This window comes from Excalfactoria chinensis, chromosome 1 (genome assembly GCF_039878825.1).
Source record: "Excalfactoria chinensis isolate bCotChi1 chromosome 1, bCotChi1.hap2, whole genome shotgun sequence".
NCBI lineage: Eukaryota > Metazoa > Chordata > Aves > Galliformes > Phasianidae > Excalfactoria > Excalfactoria chinensis.
The window spans coordinates 169,241,353-169,256,559 of NC_092825.1; the positions used below are offsets into that span (position 1 = coordinate 169,241,353).

At 43.7% G+C, this 15,207-nt stretch overlaps 1 protein-coding gene across 1 annotated transcript; it reads left to right on the forward strand.

The window, feature by feature from the left end:
* Positions 1-11,226: 11,226 nt before the first annotated feature.
* VMO1 (vitelline membrane outer layer 1 homolog) lies at positions 11,227-13,139 on the forward strand. The gene is made up of 3 exons (XM_072326703.1): positions 11,227-11,397; positions 12,056-12,150; positions 12,854-13,139. Exons 1-3 carry the CDS (start codon positions 11,227-11,229, stop codon positions 13,137-13,139), a joined length of 552 nt encoding a protein of 183 aa, XP_072182804.1.
* Positions 13,140-15,207: the final 2,068 nt, after the last annotated feature.

The following is a 15,207-nucleotide window of genomic DNA, read 5'->3' on the forward strand; positions in this document are numbered from 1 at the left end:
AATCTCCCGAACAGCAGTGAAGAAAACAAAGAGGGACACAAATCCTGCCTAGTGCTGACATGCATGAAATAGCACAGAGCCAATTTTCTAGGGATGCTCCGCCCTTCCCTCCAGTTACAACATTGTTTGTCGAGCTAAGTGAGCTTGTGTGGGCCTGTGTGAGTGCTGACACCAGCTGGGATTAGGAAGCAGCCCTTAGTCTGGCATCCAGTTCTATTCTCAGGTAGAGGTGGGAGGTGAAAGGACTTTTTTTAGGTCAAACAGTGGAAAAGATAGAATCAAAGCTTGGGTTGGCTTTCTCAAGGGTTTCCAGGAAGGAGGGCATCCACAGCCTCACTGGGCAACCTGTTCCAGCATCTCACCACCATCACAGTAGAGAATTTCTTTCTAATAACTAGTCACATGCATCACATTGTTCATACGTATACATCATTTAATTCTTGAAGAAGTATTAGATTATCATTTATTATTATTGATACTATTGTAATATATAGCTATATAATATAATATTAACAGTAACAACAAAGTGTATGATATAATAATGATAAAATAATGTTGACAATCTCAAATGATCGTTAAAACCCGCCTGGAAAGGATGCATTCAGCACCTGGGGTAAGATTCCCAAAGACAAGCTCTTTGATATCTCAGACCAAACCTTCCCGATGCATCTGAAGATGACGTCTTCAGGGGCAGATATTTGCATTCTGCATTGTCTCCAAGTGAAACTGAATGTCATGCAACAAGTGTAGCTTTCATATGCACCGCTGAAGGTACACTACGATTATCCCTGAAGGTTCAGGCTCTCCTCAGCTGCCATGAGATGGTTTCAGCCAGCTGTGACACATCGATGTTGTTTGCCTGAGGTCTGCCCAGCTCTGGGAGCATGGACAGCTCTGCAGTGGAAGCCCTGATTTGCCCTGATGGAACAATATCCTCTTCCTAGGGTAAATTCTGGCACTGCAGGCAACATCTCTCCAGCAGGAGAGCGCAGAGGACTGCGTCCCACTTACACTCGGGGCACAGAACTGTACAAGGTACATTGTCCCATTTTTCTCTCTCCTACAATCCTACAGCACCCTCCCCTAGTGCTTTTCTTATTGGAAGGTCTTCAAACTGAAGCTGACACACCACATAGTTTTGATAAGGATCTGCAAAGCAGACTGTTTCCTGCTTATTTTTGTCTCTTCCAGCATGTAAAGTAGAGGTCCTGGACCTCACATGGAAAAAAATCAAGAGGGTAACCTTTCCCTGGTCTCTCACTGTCCCAGGCTCCAGCAATACAGTAATTTCTTGCAGCAACACAGAAATCAAAACAGCCCTGAGCAACATGGGAGGGGAGAGCTCATTCCTGATCTGCATTAGTTTATACAGTAAGGTTTTCCTTTGTCTGACGAGCTTTTCACTAATAGATCCCTCACTGGCAGGAGCCAAGGTTTAATTACATGCAGGAAATAAATTTTTGTGGTGACCAAAGTGGCACGACTGGAGCAGAAAGGCTCTCTCCTAGAAGATCTGGTACATGCTCAGCTGGGTGCAGAAAAAGGAGGAGCCACAGCACAGAAAGTAGCCGATAAAAAGACAGATTTCGGTGTTCCTGTTTGCTCTGCATTTGCTTCTTTTTTCCCCCTGAAATAAGAAACCAAGCCAGAAGCCAGAAGAGCAGCTGACGGGCCAGGTGTGTTTGCTCAGGTGGGGTCACTCAGTGGCAGCTGGAGTCACCCAGGCCTGCCCTTGGCTGCAGCCTGCGTGAATGTAGTGGAGTGAAGGGAGTCACTACGGAAGGACAAGGAGCTGGAGGTGGTGCCATAAAAGGAAAAAAAGAAGAAGTCTGCTTCCTTCTCTCCCCTTCTGTTCTCCAGATCTTCTCTCCCCCCATCTACAAGATTGCTCCTACATGGTCATTGGGATGACATTGTACAGATACTCTCCCTCGTCTCCCTTTTGTCTCTGCACTGAACATGAAGGTATACTCCAAGTCGAACAAGAATATCAGTGTTGGGTGATCTGAGGGTGAAGGAATGCATGCAGCAATGTCAATGTTTCAAGGATATGAGAAGAGCAGGATGACTGGCAGCTGCACGTTAGCAGCCTTTCATGTGAGATAAATAAGCAGACTGGCACCACCGCCACGATGAGTCCTTCCTGAGAAGAAACTCTTGGGAATATCTGAAAATCTGAACGTGGCAGAAAACAGAAAGTGTTCTGTGGGGTTTCCTGTAGCACTGCTGCAGGGGAACAGCACTTTGAAGTTTAAAAGGCCCTGCGTATATCACCAGTTCACCAGAGCTTCATTGACAGCTGGAGTGCCAGGTTTGGGGGGGTGAACTAAACAAACTTGCACTTGCTGGAGCATTTAATCAATTTTAATACATGCACAGAACATTACAAACATGTAAAAAGATGTCAGGCACATGCATGTAGCCAACTCTGTGAGAGAATCTTGGGGTTTGTGAGATTTACTCTCATCTACACAGGAATATTCTTTTCAGAGATGGGCAGTTTCTATTGGTGTGGGATGAACTGCTGCTGTACCCCAGGGCAGAGGGGATTTAGAAGCTTGTGTCTGGAGGCTTCTGCCAGGAGGTGAGTGATACAGAACAGCATCAGGTCATAGAATCATAGAACCACAGAATATCTCGAGTTGGAAGGGACCCCTAAGTATCAAGTCCAACTCCTGGATCAGCACAGCTTCTCTTGTGGAGGAATATGGTAAGTGGCTTCTGCTAGGAAAAACACAGGAAAAAAAAAAACAAACCAAAAACAGACAAACAAACAAACCCAAACAAACAAAAACCCAAACCTCAAACAAACAAACAACAAACAAAGCCCCCAAATGATTACCTGAGACTTGCAGAAGCAGTAGAGCAGTCAGGCGGCTGTGGGGAGAAGGAAGAACAGCTGTTCTGATCAGGTTGCCAAACGATCTCAATTTGAATTTTTGCCAAATCGTGAAGACTTGTGGTGAAACTTCTTGTGCTCCGTTCTTCTCTGTACAGTTTCAAGTCAGTATTTCTGGGAAGGAGGGCAGGGAAAAGCTTACAATTTTGCTCTGTTTTAGAAAGTCAGCATTTCAGCAACATATAGTGTTGGCTCAGTGCAAAGTTTAACAGGATAATTGTCATCTGCATTCCCTCCTCACATCTCCCCATCTTCCAAAATTACTGTGAGCATTAAATATAAGCAAAACCCCCCAACACGTTGCACCTATCCGCATGAGCCCTGACAGCAATTGCACTACATGGACGATTAGTTTAGTCTCAGCTGAGCAGGGTTGTTTCTGCAACAGCAGTGTGGCCTGATGCTCACCTCACCAGTGGGCTGGGGTCTGTATTTTGTCTGTCTGGGATGACCGAGGCAATATATGCAGGTTCGGATCCTCACATTTGCAGGAACAAAGCAAGCAGACTGAAGGCTCAGAATGTGTTCTATGCATGTCTGTTCACAACTTGGGAAGAACTTGCTTTCATGTCATTTGAAGTAAGGAGGTTGTACAAAGGTGGGAATTGACCTCTTCTCCCAGGTAACAGTCATAGGATGGCAGGGAACGGCCTTAAATTTTGTCAGGGAAGGTTCAGGTTGGATATTAAGAAAATATTTCCTCTCAGAAAGAGTGGTGAAGCAGTGGCACAGGCTGCCCAGGGAGGTGGTAGTGTCACTGTCCCTGGAGGTGTTCAAGAAATGTGAAGATGTGGCACTGAGGGACACGGTTAGTGGACATGGTGGAGATGATAGGTCGACGGACTAGATGATCTTAGAGGCCTTTTCCAACCATTTCTGTGATTCCATGATGTATACCCAAATACACTGCCTGTGTAGTTCCCACCATTTGTTGACAGGCAAGTACCAAACCACATCAGCATCAGGACTGCCTTGTGGGTCTGCCATCAGTGTGGAGGGCTCTTGGGCCATGATTTGAAGACAGCTAATTGAAGAGTTGTACTTTTAAGGGGTTGTAAGCTCCAAATGCCATACAGCAAAGCCTTTTAGCACTTGCTAAACTTTAAGAATATAAACGAAATCCTGAAGATTAATCCCGTGCTTAAATACTTTAATAGATCAATACAGTGTGTAGCATCAGTTCCAGAGGCAGGTGGTTATCTGTAGATGACAGAGGATGTTTCACAGTAAATTCTTTGAATCAGCATGACTGCTTGTGAAGAACTCTTGGGAGAAAGAAGACTTTTCCTTGAGTTGTTGCATCAGCACAGATACTAGAGCTGTGGTGGTTAGTGGTAATTCCCAATGGTATGTGATGACCATGAATTATTTCCGCTCTGCTCTAGAGTGGAATGGAACTGTAACTCCGTATACAGGTTTCCTGTAAGAACACAGTCTTTCTCACGAGACTTCATCTTAATGTGATTGTTTTCAAACACTTTGTCAGCACATCTATTATAGTAGAGATCATCCCATTGACTGGCTCTGGGTATAGGCTTTAAGTAAAGAGATCTCCACAAATAATGAACATCTATGGACTTTTTAATGATGAGGATTTGTCTTCCCCCTTTTTTTCAATCTCTTCTTCATGAGTGTTCAGCATTAGCTACTAAAGCTCCCCTTTTTAAAAAGGAAGATATACACTGATCAAGTATTTATCAAAATAATCTAAATGTATTCCACTGTCTTTTCAGAGCTCTGTACAGTTTCAAGTAAGTACAGTCAAGTAAAGGGCGAGGAAAGGAACTGAGGAAGGCAGCTGACTAAACTTGGTGAGGTTGTTATCATTGACAAGTAGTTGCAAGGTCCCAGCTCTTCGTTTCACTGTGGCTGCAGGGGACGCTGGAATTGAAGGGCCAGGGATTATTTCCCCACTGGCACTGCTGTTAGCACCAGGCAGGTTTCCATTGCCAAATGGTGAAGACCAGCTAAACTTGTAGTGCCACCTGACTGCTGTCTCAGTGCAGAATATCCTGTATCTGGTGGCAGCCTATCCCCATCTTCGGAACTACGTGTCTACTGGAGAAGAAATCCGGGGTATGAATATTATGCATGCAGTTTATGCAGCCAGCTGAGTAGGACCCTGATCCAGAGCATCCCCTTGAAAGGTGACACCTGAGCCACATTAGATGGGACACAGCACTGCTGTTCAGGGAACTGAGCAGCCTTGAAGCTAAGGTTATGGTCAGTCAATAGAATCATAGAATAGCTTGGGTTAGAAGGGACCTCAAAGACCATCTAGTTCCAAGCCCCTGTCATAGGCAAGGCTCCCAACCACTAGGTCAGGCACCAGACCAGGCTGCCCAGGGCCCCATCCAACATGGCCTTGAACATCTCTAGGGATGGGGCATCCACAACCTCTTTGGGCAGCCTGTTCCAGCACCTCACTGTCCTCTCTGTGAAAATCCTGAGAACTTTTTCCAGTATGCTTTCAGAGTAAGATGCTGAAGTTTTCTTATGTGAAGTGATCTTTAGATGAAGATGTAGTGATAGATCTGAAACAGGTGTAAATTGATGCTTTGTCCCTGGCTGTCAGTAAAGCACCTCAGGGTCTGGTACTTTTATTTTTGTTAATTAGCAATTTGAATCAATGGTTAAAAATGTCAAAAGACTAATCCAATTGTAGAAACACATATTGAGCCATGTTCTGCAGGAGACTGTTCTGAGACTGGAATTACTCAATATTTTTATTAATGACTTACATGGTAGAATGGAGAGTTTGCTCATTAAATTTGTATATGGTACCATCCTGGGAGATGCTGACAACAGTAGAAGATGAGGATAGAATCCAAAATAAACACAGGTGCAAAGTATTATACTGATGTGATAGCAGTCATCTTCAAAGAGAGAGAATGACTTGTGAGACAGCAGCTCTGTGTTAAGTGAGGTGCTGATTCCACCCTTGGTATCTAACCAGGTACTTCACTTAAACAGACAAGTAGAAAGTTTCTACTTTTCAACTGTTCTGCAGCAACAAGATCAATAGAAATGCTGTTCAAAACAGGTGTGACCACCAGAGGAGAGCAGCAAAAATGATGAGAGGTCTCAAAAATGGTGAGAGAAAACAACATATGCAGGATAACCAAGGAGACTGGGCCTTCTTACTGTAGGGAAGAGATGACAGTGGGAAACATAAAGTACATCTCAAACAGCAGCACCAGAATAATCTGCTGCTGTGAATATGCAGCTGTATAAACAGGTCTCCATCGGGAATGATTAGCTCATTGACTTGCAGTCATTTGCTTCTCTGTTGTACACTCATCTGCAATATACCCCCACATTTCTGTTCCATGGTGTTTCTGCTGGGACAGAGATGCCTTGCCAGGAACAAATTCAGGCCCCAAAGTCTAGTTTTGCTGGTGGATCTTGCAACCCCTTGTATTATCACAGGTCTGAGCCATCTACCCACTGTCTTGTTACAATTCCTAGAAGCATGTGCACTCATTGAAAGCTGGCTAAATAGTTTGGAAGGAAGGAATCAAACCTTGTTGAAACCTTCTCTCAAATGAGTTGTGAGTTGTAAGAATGAGAAGGATTGTGAGGGAGAGATGGTAAAATCACATGGGGATTAAACCTTTCTGAAAGGGTGAAGTGACAGAGCATAAAGAGACAATGCCCTGGTTTCTGTCATCACCTGACAGTGTTCTGTTGTCTGCGAGGTTCTCATCTCCATGTCCAAGCTGCACTTTCTGCAGCTTCCCTCCTCTCCCTCCAGCAGACGTGGGCTGCAGCCAGACAGCACCTCTCCCCATCCCAGGCTGCTGCAGTACTATCCTGCCTGGGCAAGTGCTTCTGTTTTTCTAGGCACTGCTCTCTGTCCTTGTTTGTGAATTTCCTTTCCTGACAGTTCTGGCCCATAAAACAGTCTTGAGGAAAAGAAATGGGCATGATGGTGATGGGTTGATGATTGGACTAGATGACCTTATTTGTCTTTTCCAACCCTAATGATTCTGTAATTCTATGATTCTAACTCTCAGTGCAAAGATTGTACAGGTAGACATGAGCAAAATAATTCTCTCGGTTACCAGCTATGGTGTCTTCTTTCTGTTCAACAGGTTTCTTTTCTACCATGCAAGTGGAAATCACAGTGTCATTTCAGTAACAAGTGGGCCCTTTATGTATTTTCAATTCCTGTGTGTGCACAGCAGAGAGCAGGTTATACTGAAATCAATCTAGTACTAAGGAAGGGAGCAGGGAACCTCTGAACAGGAAAAAGCAGCGAGCTTCAATTTCAGCAGACAGTAGAACTATTCCAGCAGTATGGACAGTCAAGCACTATATTGTCTTCCTTAAGAGATCTGCAGTTTGTTTATTCCCAAATGTTTTAAAAAACAAGTTGGACAAACATTCCTCACCCTTTGGGAACGCTTACTCAGGTGTGGACTGAGCTTGCCCTAGAGCTGCAGGCACAGACTGGCTGATTTGCTCTGCTTCATCAAGTCATCTGTCTCTCACATTCATTTACAGAGAGGATTGTTCTATGGCACTTTCTGGCAAAAACAAGAAGCAGTTATGGCACGCTGGTTCCCTGATAGGAATTGAGAAGCAGAAGAAAATGAGGGTACCAAGTGCAAAGAAGTGACGCTTTCAAATGTGTGCCTTAAAACAGTGTTAGTTATTGTAAACCAAAATCAGACAGAATTACAGAATCACAGAATCGTAGGGGTTGGAAGGGACCTCCAGAGATCATCAAATCCAACCCCCCTGCCAAAGCAGGTTCTCTAGACCATGTCACACAGGTAGGTGTCCAGGCAGGTCTTGAATATCTCCAGAGAAGGAGGGAGACTCACAACCCCCCTGGGCAGCCTGTTCCAGTGCTCCATCACCCTCATTGTAAAGAAGTTCTTGTGCTCATTAGTGCGGAACTTCCTGTGCTCCAGTTTCGGGCTGTTTCCCCTTGTCCTGTCTTCACACACTGCTGAAAAGAGTCACAAGAATAAGTAAAAGAAATCCCAATAAGTAAATAAAGATGAAGCCATACAAACAGGACAAGAACAAGTCATACATGCGGGAAGGTTAGTCCTACTGATAATACAGAAATAAAAAGTGAGAGAAACTCTAAATTTATGTGTTAAACATTGGGTGCTCAATTTCGTATGTTTAAATGACTGATTTGTCTTAGTTTCTGGGCAAAAATTTTTTATGAAAATTGGATGTCATGAACAGGCAGGAAACTGCATGAAGACATGCTCACAGCAAGAGGAGTCCCCTCAGAGTGAAGCTCTGAGATGTCTCCTATTGCTAATGCAAAACAGCTTCCTCCTACACCTGAGAAACAGCTATACTCAGTCTGTGTTCACTGTAAAGCTTCTTTCTCCCCTGATGAATCCTGTCTCTTGTCACACTTCTGATGTCTCTCACTTTTTTTCCTGCTTTTCAGTTTTCCATCAATCTGAGTCAATTTCACTGTGGAGCAGACAGCACACAGTTTGATTACGTATATTTTCTTAAACATTTGCCCATACTACAGAGTGCTGATTCTAACTCACCACTACTGTTTTTAGCCTACTAAAGCCTAAAAAAGAGACAGAAGTTATAAGACTGGTCCAGATGGACATCCTGCCTCCCTGCAGTCAATGGAGACGAATGGGTATTTTTAGGGAAAGTTTTATGTGAGGTATTTGTTTCTCACTACTGCCATCATATTGTCTTTCTCAGCAGCCTTAAAGGGAATTATGTAAGGTAGACGTCCAGGTTCAGTCAGAATCTCACAGCTTGTTTCTGAATAATACAACCCTTAGTATTTATATAGACAAAACAGCTGGTGGGTGGCAACTGTAACCTTAGTGGAAGTGTGGGAGAGAAACCAAATGTCCTGGAGCACACAGAAACACAGCCATTCATCAGAAAGCACTCCTCCCTAATTACTGACTTCTCTTTTGCTGGATGCTGTTTTTCTCCACTCCCCCCTGATCTCCCAGGCACTAACTACCTTCAGCCCTACCTACAGCTCAATGAGAACACATCACTGAGATGATCTGGATGGCAGCTTCTTTTGCCTTCTTGTTCCCGTTGATATGTTGCATTGGTTATAAACAGGGAAAACGGTACTTCCCCAGTCCTAGAGTGACAGAGCTACTCATTCTTCATGTCTGGATCCCAACCCACTCCCCCACCCCCTTGCACACCATGAGCTCCTGGTACCCTAGGAGCCCTTCCTGTGCTGCTGGGTGCAGATGGGCATCTTCTGACAGGGTCCTGCCTAGCTGTGGATCTGCAGCACTGCTGCTGGAGGTGGTTTGGGGCAAGAAAAGTATAGATGAATGTGGGGATGCTGAGTTTTCTTTGTGGTGTTACCACTACGTCCCAGTTGTTTCTTTCTGCTTCTTTCTGTTCTTGTGCAGCCAAGGGCAGGTCTGAGTGTCCCTGTCTGTCCCTGTGTGACTGCCTGAGCAAACACACCTGGCTCACCAGCCATGGCTGCATGGTCCCTGTGATGGAAAACACCTGTCCTCTGAGCTCTGACACCCGCCTTCGAGAATCAAAATTAAAGTCCTGGTCTTGTAAATAAAACAGGCTGTGTCTGCATCACTTGGGGTGATCTCGTGGTGCCTTCCCCAAAAAGGCTCATCCAGATTCCTGTCATCACCATTCACAGATATTGTCACCTACACAGACGTGTGGATTGGTAGAAGGAGAAAGAGTGAACACTGCAAAGGCAACATCAGCTCTTACTGGGGCAGGAACAGAGCAAAGAGTGAAAGAGAACCTTAGAAAAGGGAAACTTTTTGACTTCCAGTTTGGCATACTATCCTGCTCTAAAATCCTGGGCCTCAGGATATATTCCTAAAATACATTTATTTTCTTCTTTGCCTCTTGAACAGAGAATCAGCTCCTGCTAAGCTTGGCTGTGGTCTGCAGGGAACACTGGTTATCTGTGTGTGAAGAGATGCTTTCAAAAACAGGGATTGAAATTCATCTCTCCCTGCATTGTGCCATCCTCAGAGACTCAAATTCAGTACGACCTTTCTAGGTAAACTGCCATACACATTCCTGCCCAGTGGCATTTATTTTGCAGTTACTTTGAGACTTGCTGGGAGCATCTCAGCGTGTCTGACCAGTTAAGCTTGTGACAAAGCACAATGTTTTTTATTGATATAAAAGTACCAGTGGAAACAAAACGGTACTGAAACAATAAATAGCCCATACATCTTCGTTGTTCCGAAAATAATGCCTCCTATTTATTTCCACAGAAACTACAACTGAAACAAAGAGCACGTTAACATTATTTGGTAGAGCAAATTCTCAGCTACAAAACACTATTTTTCAACATAGTTACCAACATGAACTAGGCATTTTCACCAGCAGTGAATAAGAGCCTGCATGTCATGCTCATAGCCACATGCACCAGCAGAGGTGACCCACTGCCACTGTTACCCCTTCTGAAGTGCACCACCCACCACATCATTGTGCTCACATCCCTTGTTTGTTCTCCCTAAATGTTCAACAACAAGCATCACTGAATGTCAATGGGCAACATTTTTTCCTCATGGAGAGTTCAGTTCCACACCTTTGCTTCATGTACACTTTCATGTCAGGCTCCATTTTGTCAGACTGCTCCTCTGCTGCCATCTGTCACACAGCAACAAAATGGAATGGAACACTGGTGGGAAGGTTCAGTTTTTACTGACAAATCTTCAGCATCTGCCTCTGCTGTCATGGGACAACAAAACAAAATGGGAGGCATTACTTTTAGAACAGACTTTTGTATATATATGTATACATACGTTACCACATATTACCTTATATATATATATTATATACATACATATATACCTTACCAGGTATTCTACTCAACAGAGGGATGGAGAGACACAGGACATGAGTTCAGGGACGCTTTGTTCCAGATCAGATCCCTTGTGTATGGCTTGACCAGTCTTTCCAGCTGTCCAGAAATAAGTAAAATGATTGTAGCAGTTTCACTCAAAAGCCAAACATTCACATGGCCGAGTACCTGCTAGGAGAATCAGCATTATGCTTCTGCCAAGTTTCTCTCTAAGCACCATCAGCACAGCAAGGACAACAACGGTCTTCCTATAGCTCTCCAGTGATGGCGGGCATATCTACTGCCCCAGCACTTGCTGCTTGCTGGTTGTCAAACTGTTCTTCCAAGAGAGCTCCTCACTGGCACAAGAAACAGGTCAGCAAGTGCTGTGTCGTTGCCTGGGTAGGAGCTATTGTTCCCACAGTGACTGTTGACAAATTGATGGGGAAACCCAAGCTGACTAGACACGATATAAATTCCCCTGTCCGTACACCAGGTCCCCTTCAGATGTGGAGTGGAAGAGATGAAGGTGCTCACACCAGCAGCACTCATCCTGCTCTTCTTTTCCAATGCTGTGGATGCAGGAACACGTGAATACACTTCTGTCATCACTGTGCCCAATGGAGGCCACTGGGGAAAGTGGGGCATTCGGCAGTTTTGCCGCAGTGGCTACGCCAATGGATTTGCACTGAAGGTAATATTCTCCCTGTTTTGCTTTGCCTCTTGTTTCTGTGCCTTGATTCCCAGCTCTCTGTTTCCTGGAGGGTCTTCCACAGACTCTGAAGGATTTCTAAAGTGTTTGTGCTCCTGACTGTGGCATACTGCATATCAAATTATGAGCCTTTGGGAAAATGTAGCCACCAGAATTACAACAGCAAACTAAAAAGGTGGTTATCTATCAATTAATTTGTTTTCAGAACAAGAGGCCTCTCATTAGATACAGTAAAAACAGGGCTAATGCCAGGACTGTTTTCTTGTCAGACTGGGCAGGGGTGTGCAGGCATATTTATGGTCTGCCCGTGGCTGGATTTGCTGGAGGAAGCCACATTTATGCCAAAATCAGGGTTCAGGGAAGCTGGGAGCCTTCTCCAGTGTGTCCCTCTGGCACTGTCTCTCTGCCCTACTTGTCAAACCAGAAAGAGTTGAAAAAAAACCAAAGGAGAGCATGTTGCTTGTGTTTTGTAGCTATTTAACTGTTTCCTAATGTGACAGGCATCTTTTCCTACATGCTTTTCAAGGTATTATTTTCAGTACAGATAGGAATTAGGACTTTTTACAACAGGCACTTTGGGGACTTTTCCTGGGCCTTCTCAATCTTTCCTTTACTTCTGTCCATGTGTTTCCTGCTGCAGGTTGAGCCCTCCCAGTTTGGCAGAGATGACACAGCTCTGAATGGCATTCGGCTTAGCTGCCCTGATGGCTCAATCATTGAGTCCTTGGTGGGGAAGTAAGTAACACTGTTACTTACCTCATTTGTTATGACCCTCCCTCATTTGTTATGACCAGCTCACAAAATATCCCTAAGCATCACCATTTATAGGGGACTTTTCTTTGTCTTACTATGTTTTCTCGGAACTGGAATAGAAAGTAAAATAATGCAAGTGGTTGAGTTTTTCATCCATTTTTAGGGCAATTACACAGGGGTACTTCACATCACCATTTTCTGTTTGCTCTTGAAATTTCTGCAGAGCACTGTGAACACCTAAATTATGTTTCCAGGGCTACAGCTCCTCTTGGATATCTGCAACATATGGGACAAATGAGGAGATGGGGATTTTTAACCACATATTCAGAAACTTTGAAGTCCTGGCCCTGCTAAAGTGAATGGTTCTCCTCGGGATGGCAGAGTGTGTGCTCTCACTGCTCTCTTATGTGTACTTGTGATCCAGGTCAGGGATTTATCATAATACAAGTGTTCCATAGAGTTTCTAGCAGAACTGTTGCTATCTGGAATTTTCTGTTATTTTTTTCTGATAAGATACCAATGAAGAGAAAAGTACATCCAAAGAAAGACACAGCATACATCAGGACATTGTGATAGTCACTGCTGAGAGCAAGGAGCCATTCAACTTGAGGGCAGTGTGGAAAGGAGAAAGGGTACAGCCAATGGCCTGCAGAGCCCAGAAATTCCTGTCTGCTTTTTTTGTCAGGTGGGGTACCTGGACCAGCTTCCTGGTTTGCCCTACGGGCTACTTGATCTCCTTTTCACTGAGAATGGAGAAGTCTCAAGGAGGAGGTGATGACACAGCAGCCAACAACATCCAGTTCAGATGCTCAGGTGGAGCTGTTCTAGTAGGTGATGGACTATCATGGGGAAGATTTGGCCCATGGAGCAAAAGATGCAAAATATGTGGTCTCCAGACAAAGGTAGAGCCACCACAGGGATTTCAGGATGATACAGCGCTCAACAATGTGAGGTTCTTCTGCTGTAAATGAGCACTTGCTCCATCTTCATCACCATCCCATACATGCCACATCGCACATCAAATGAGACATCATCAAAGCTTTGCTCTAACTTTATATGGGGAAATGTCTATGACTTGCTGACTAAATCCAGTTTTTTGATCTAGAGGGCAGAACCATGAAAGAAACAACAAAAAGGAAAGACAAAGGAAGAACAAGTCCAAACAGAAATGAAATGGGGGAGAGAGGCCCATTTTAGTGACTTAACTTCTTGTGGATTAACTCCTTGCACCTTTGATTTCTTGTGGCTTATCTTCTGCTTGTGTCTTTCCATCGCATCTTATAAGACACTTAGACAATGCCTTAAATGATGATACTTCTCACAGCCCTCATTGCTTTATCATAACCTCTCAGTTACCCAAGGTTATTGCATTTAATACATCACACTATGCAACAGCTAGTATATCACTGTGACGAGGCCCAGTCTCTGACAATCGCCTACAACTGCTGAATAGACTTCTAACCTCCCTTTGCTCTGACTGGTGAGTTTCTTTCAAGTTTGCTTTGCCTGTTTGTTCCTTTATTTGAAACAGTATTTGACCTCTTGACATGACCAATAGGGAAGAATGGATATTACTTTGGAGTTATGCTTTAACCCAGAAGGCAGCTTAGCTCCACGCAGCTATTTACTCACTCCCCACTCCCAATGGGATGGGGTCAAGAATGAGAAAAAAAACCCACAAAGTAGAACTCATGGATGGAGGTAAGAACTGTTTACTAATACAGAAAAAGTAGAGAAAAAAAAATAATGGCAATGATAATATACATAGAATCATAGAATTGCTCAAGTTGGAAAAGAATTTAAAGACCAAGACCAACTACAACCTAAACATACTACCGAAACGCAAACAACCGTCTGCTAAATCATGTCCACATATATGTAATGAAGTAAGAGATGCACAGAGCAATTTCTCACCACCTACCAATCTATGCCCAGCCAGACCCTGAGCAATAGTTGCCTCCTGCAGCCAACTCTTCACAGTTCTACAGCTCCTGCATGACAGCATCTGGTGTGGTACATCTCTTTGTTTGGTTTGTGTCAGCTGTTTTTGCAGTTTAACTTTGTCAAGAGTTGTATGCATATTTCTTTAGTAGTCTTTTAGGTCATAGCAGAGATTCTGCCTTAAGGAACATGGCTAGAAAGTGTACTTACACTGTGCATTCACTTAAGTGCCATGTGCCTGAATTGTAGCTCCCTAAACCGCTCTTGCTTCTATTTTGGATTGTGCTCTGCTTGTTCACCTAGAAGTTAATGCTAAACTCAATATTGTGGGCCTTGTTTTTTTTCGTTTGTTTCCCTCAGGTTTCATGCTCCAAACAGAATTAGGGAGAATCCACAATAAAAATCATCCATCATCATTCATCCATTTTTTTTTTTTATGTTCAGATTTGCTGGATAAGTTTGATGTTAGATCATTGTACTCTTGGTTTTGGGAAAAATTGTGCCTGGAGTTTGTCGTCAAGCCCTATGTCTGTGCCGTTAGACCTCTCTGATAAGAGTTCAAGAAGACTTATTGTTTCTCTGAGTATCTTTTAGGAAGTGTACCTGGTGCTCTTCCTACAAAGCAATGGATCTTTTTGCACTTTGGACAAGGCAGGGGCATGGTGCTGCTGTGATCTGGGTGATGAGCTGGGCTTTGGTGTTCGAGAGCACAGCCATGTGGAGCACCATGGAGCTGATAGATGGAAGCTCCTTGCATTTCACTTCCTGTGCTTATCACATATACAACAAACATCACTGTTTTAACTATTCATCCACGATAAATTTTCTTCCTGACACCTGCACAAAAAATACTACAGCAATAACCACATTTTCTTTTAAGAGCAATGTAAAAACAGGCTAAAAAGCAGATCAAGCTTAATATTTGCTATTTTTAAAAGAGTTTTGATAAAAAATCAGGGGATTTCTGTGGAGTAGCCCACTGGTTTATTTCTGTACTGTTTCTGGTTGCAGCGCTCCACATCTAATGCCTGCTGAAATAAAGTGTATCTGGCTCAGAGAAGTGAGGGTATGAATTTTATTGGTGAAAACAACACCCAT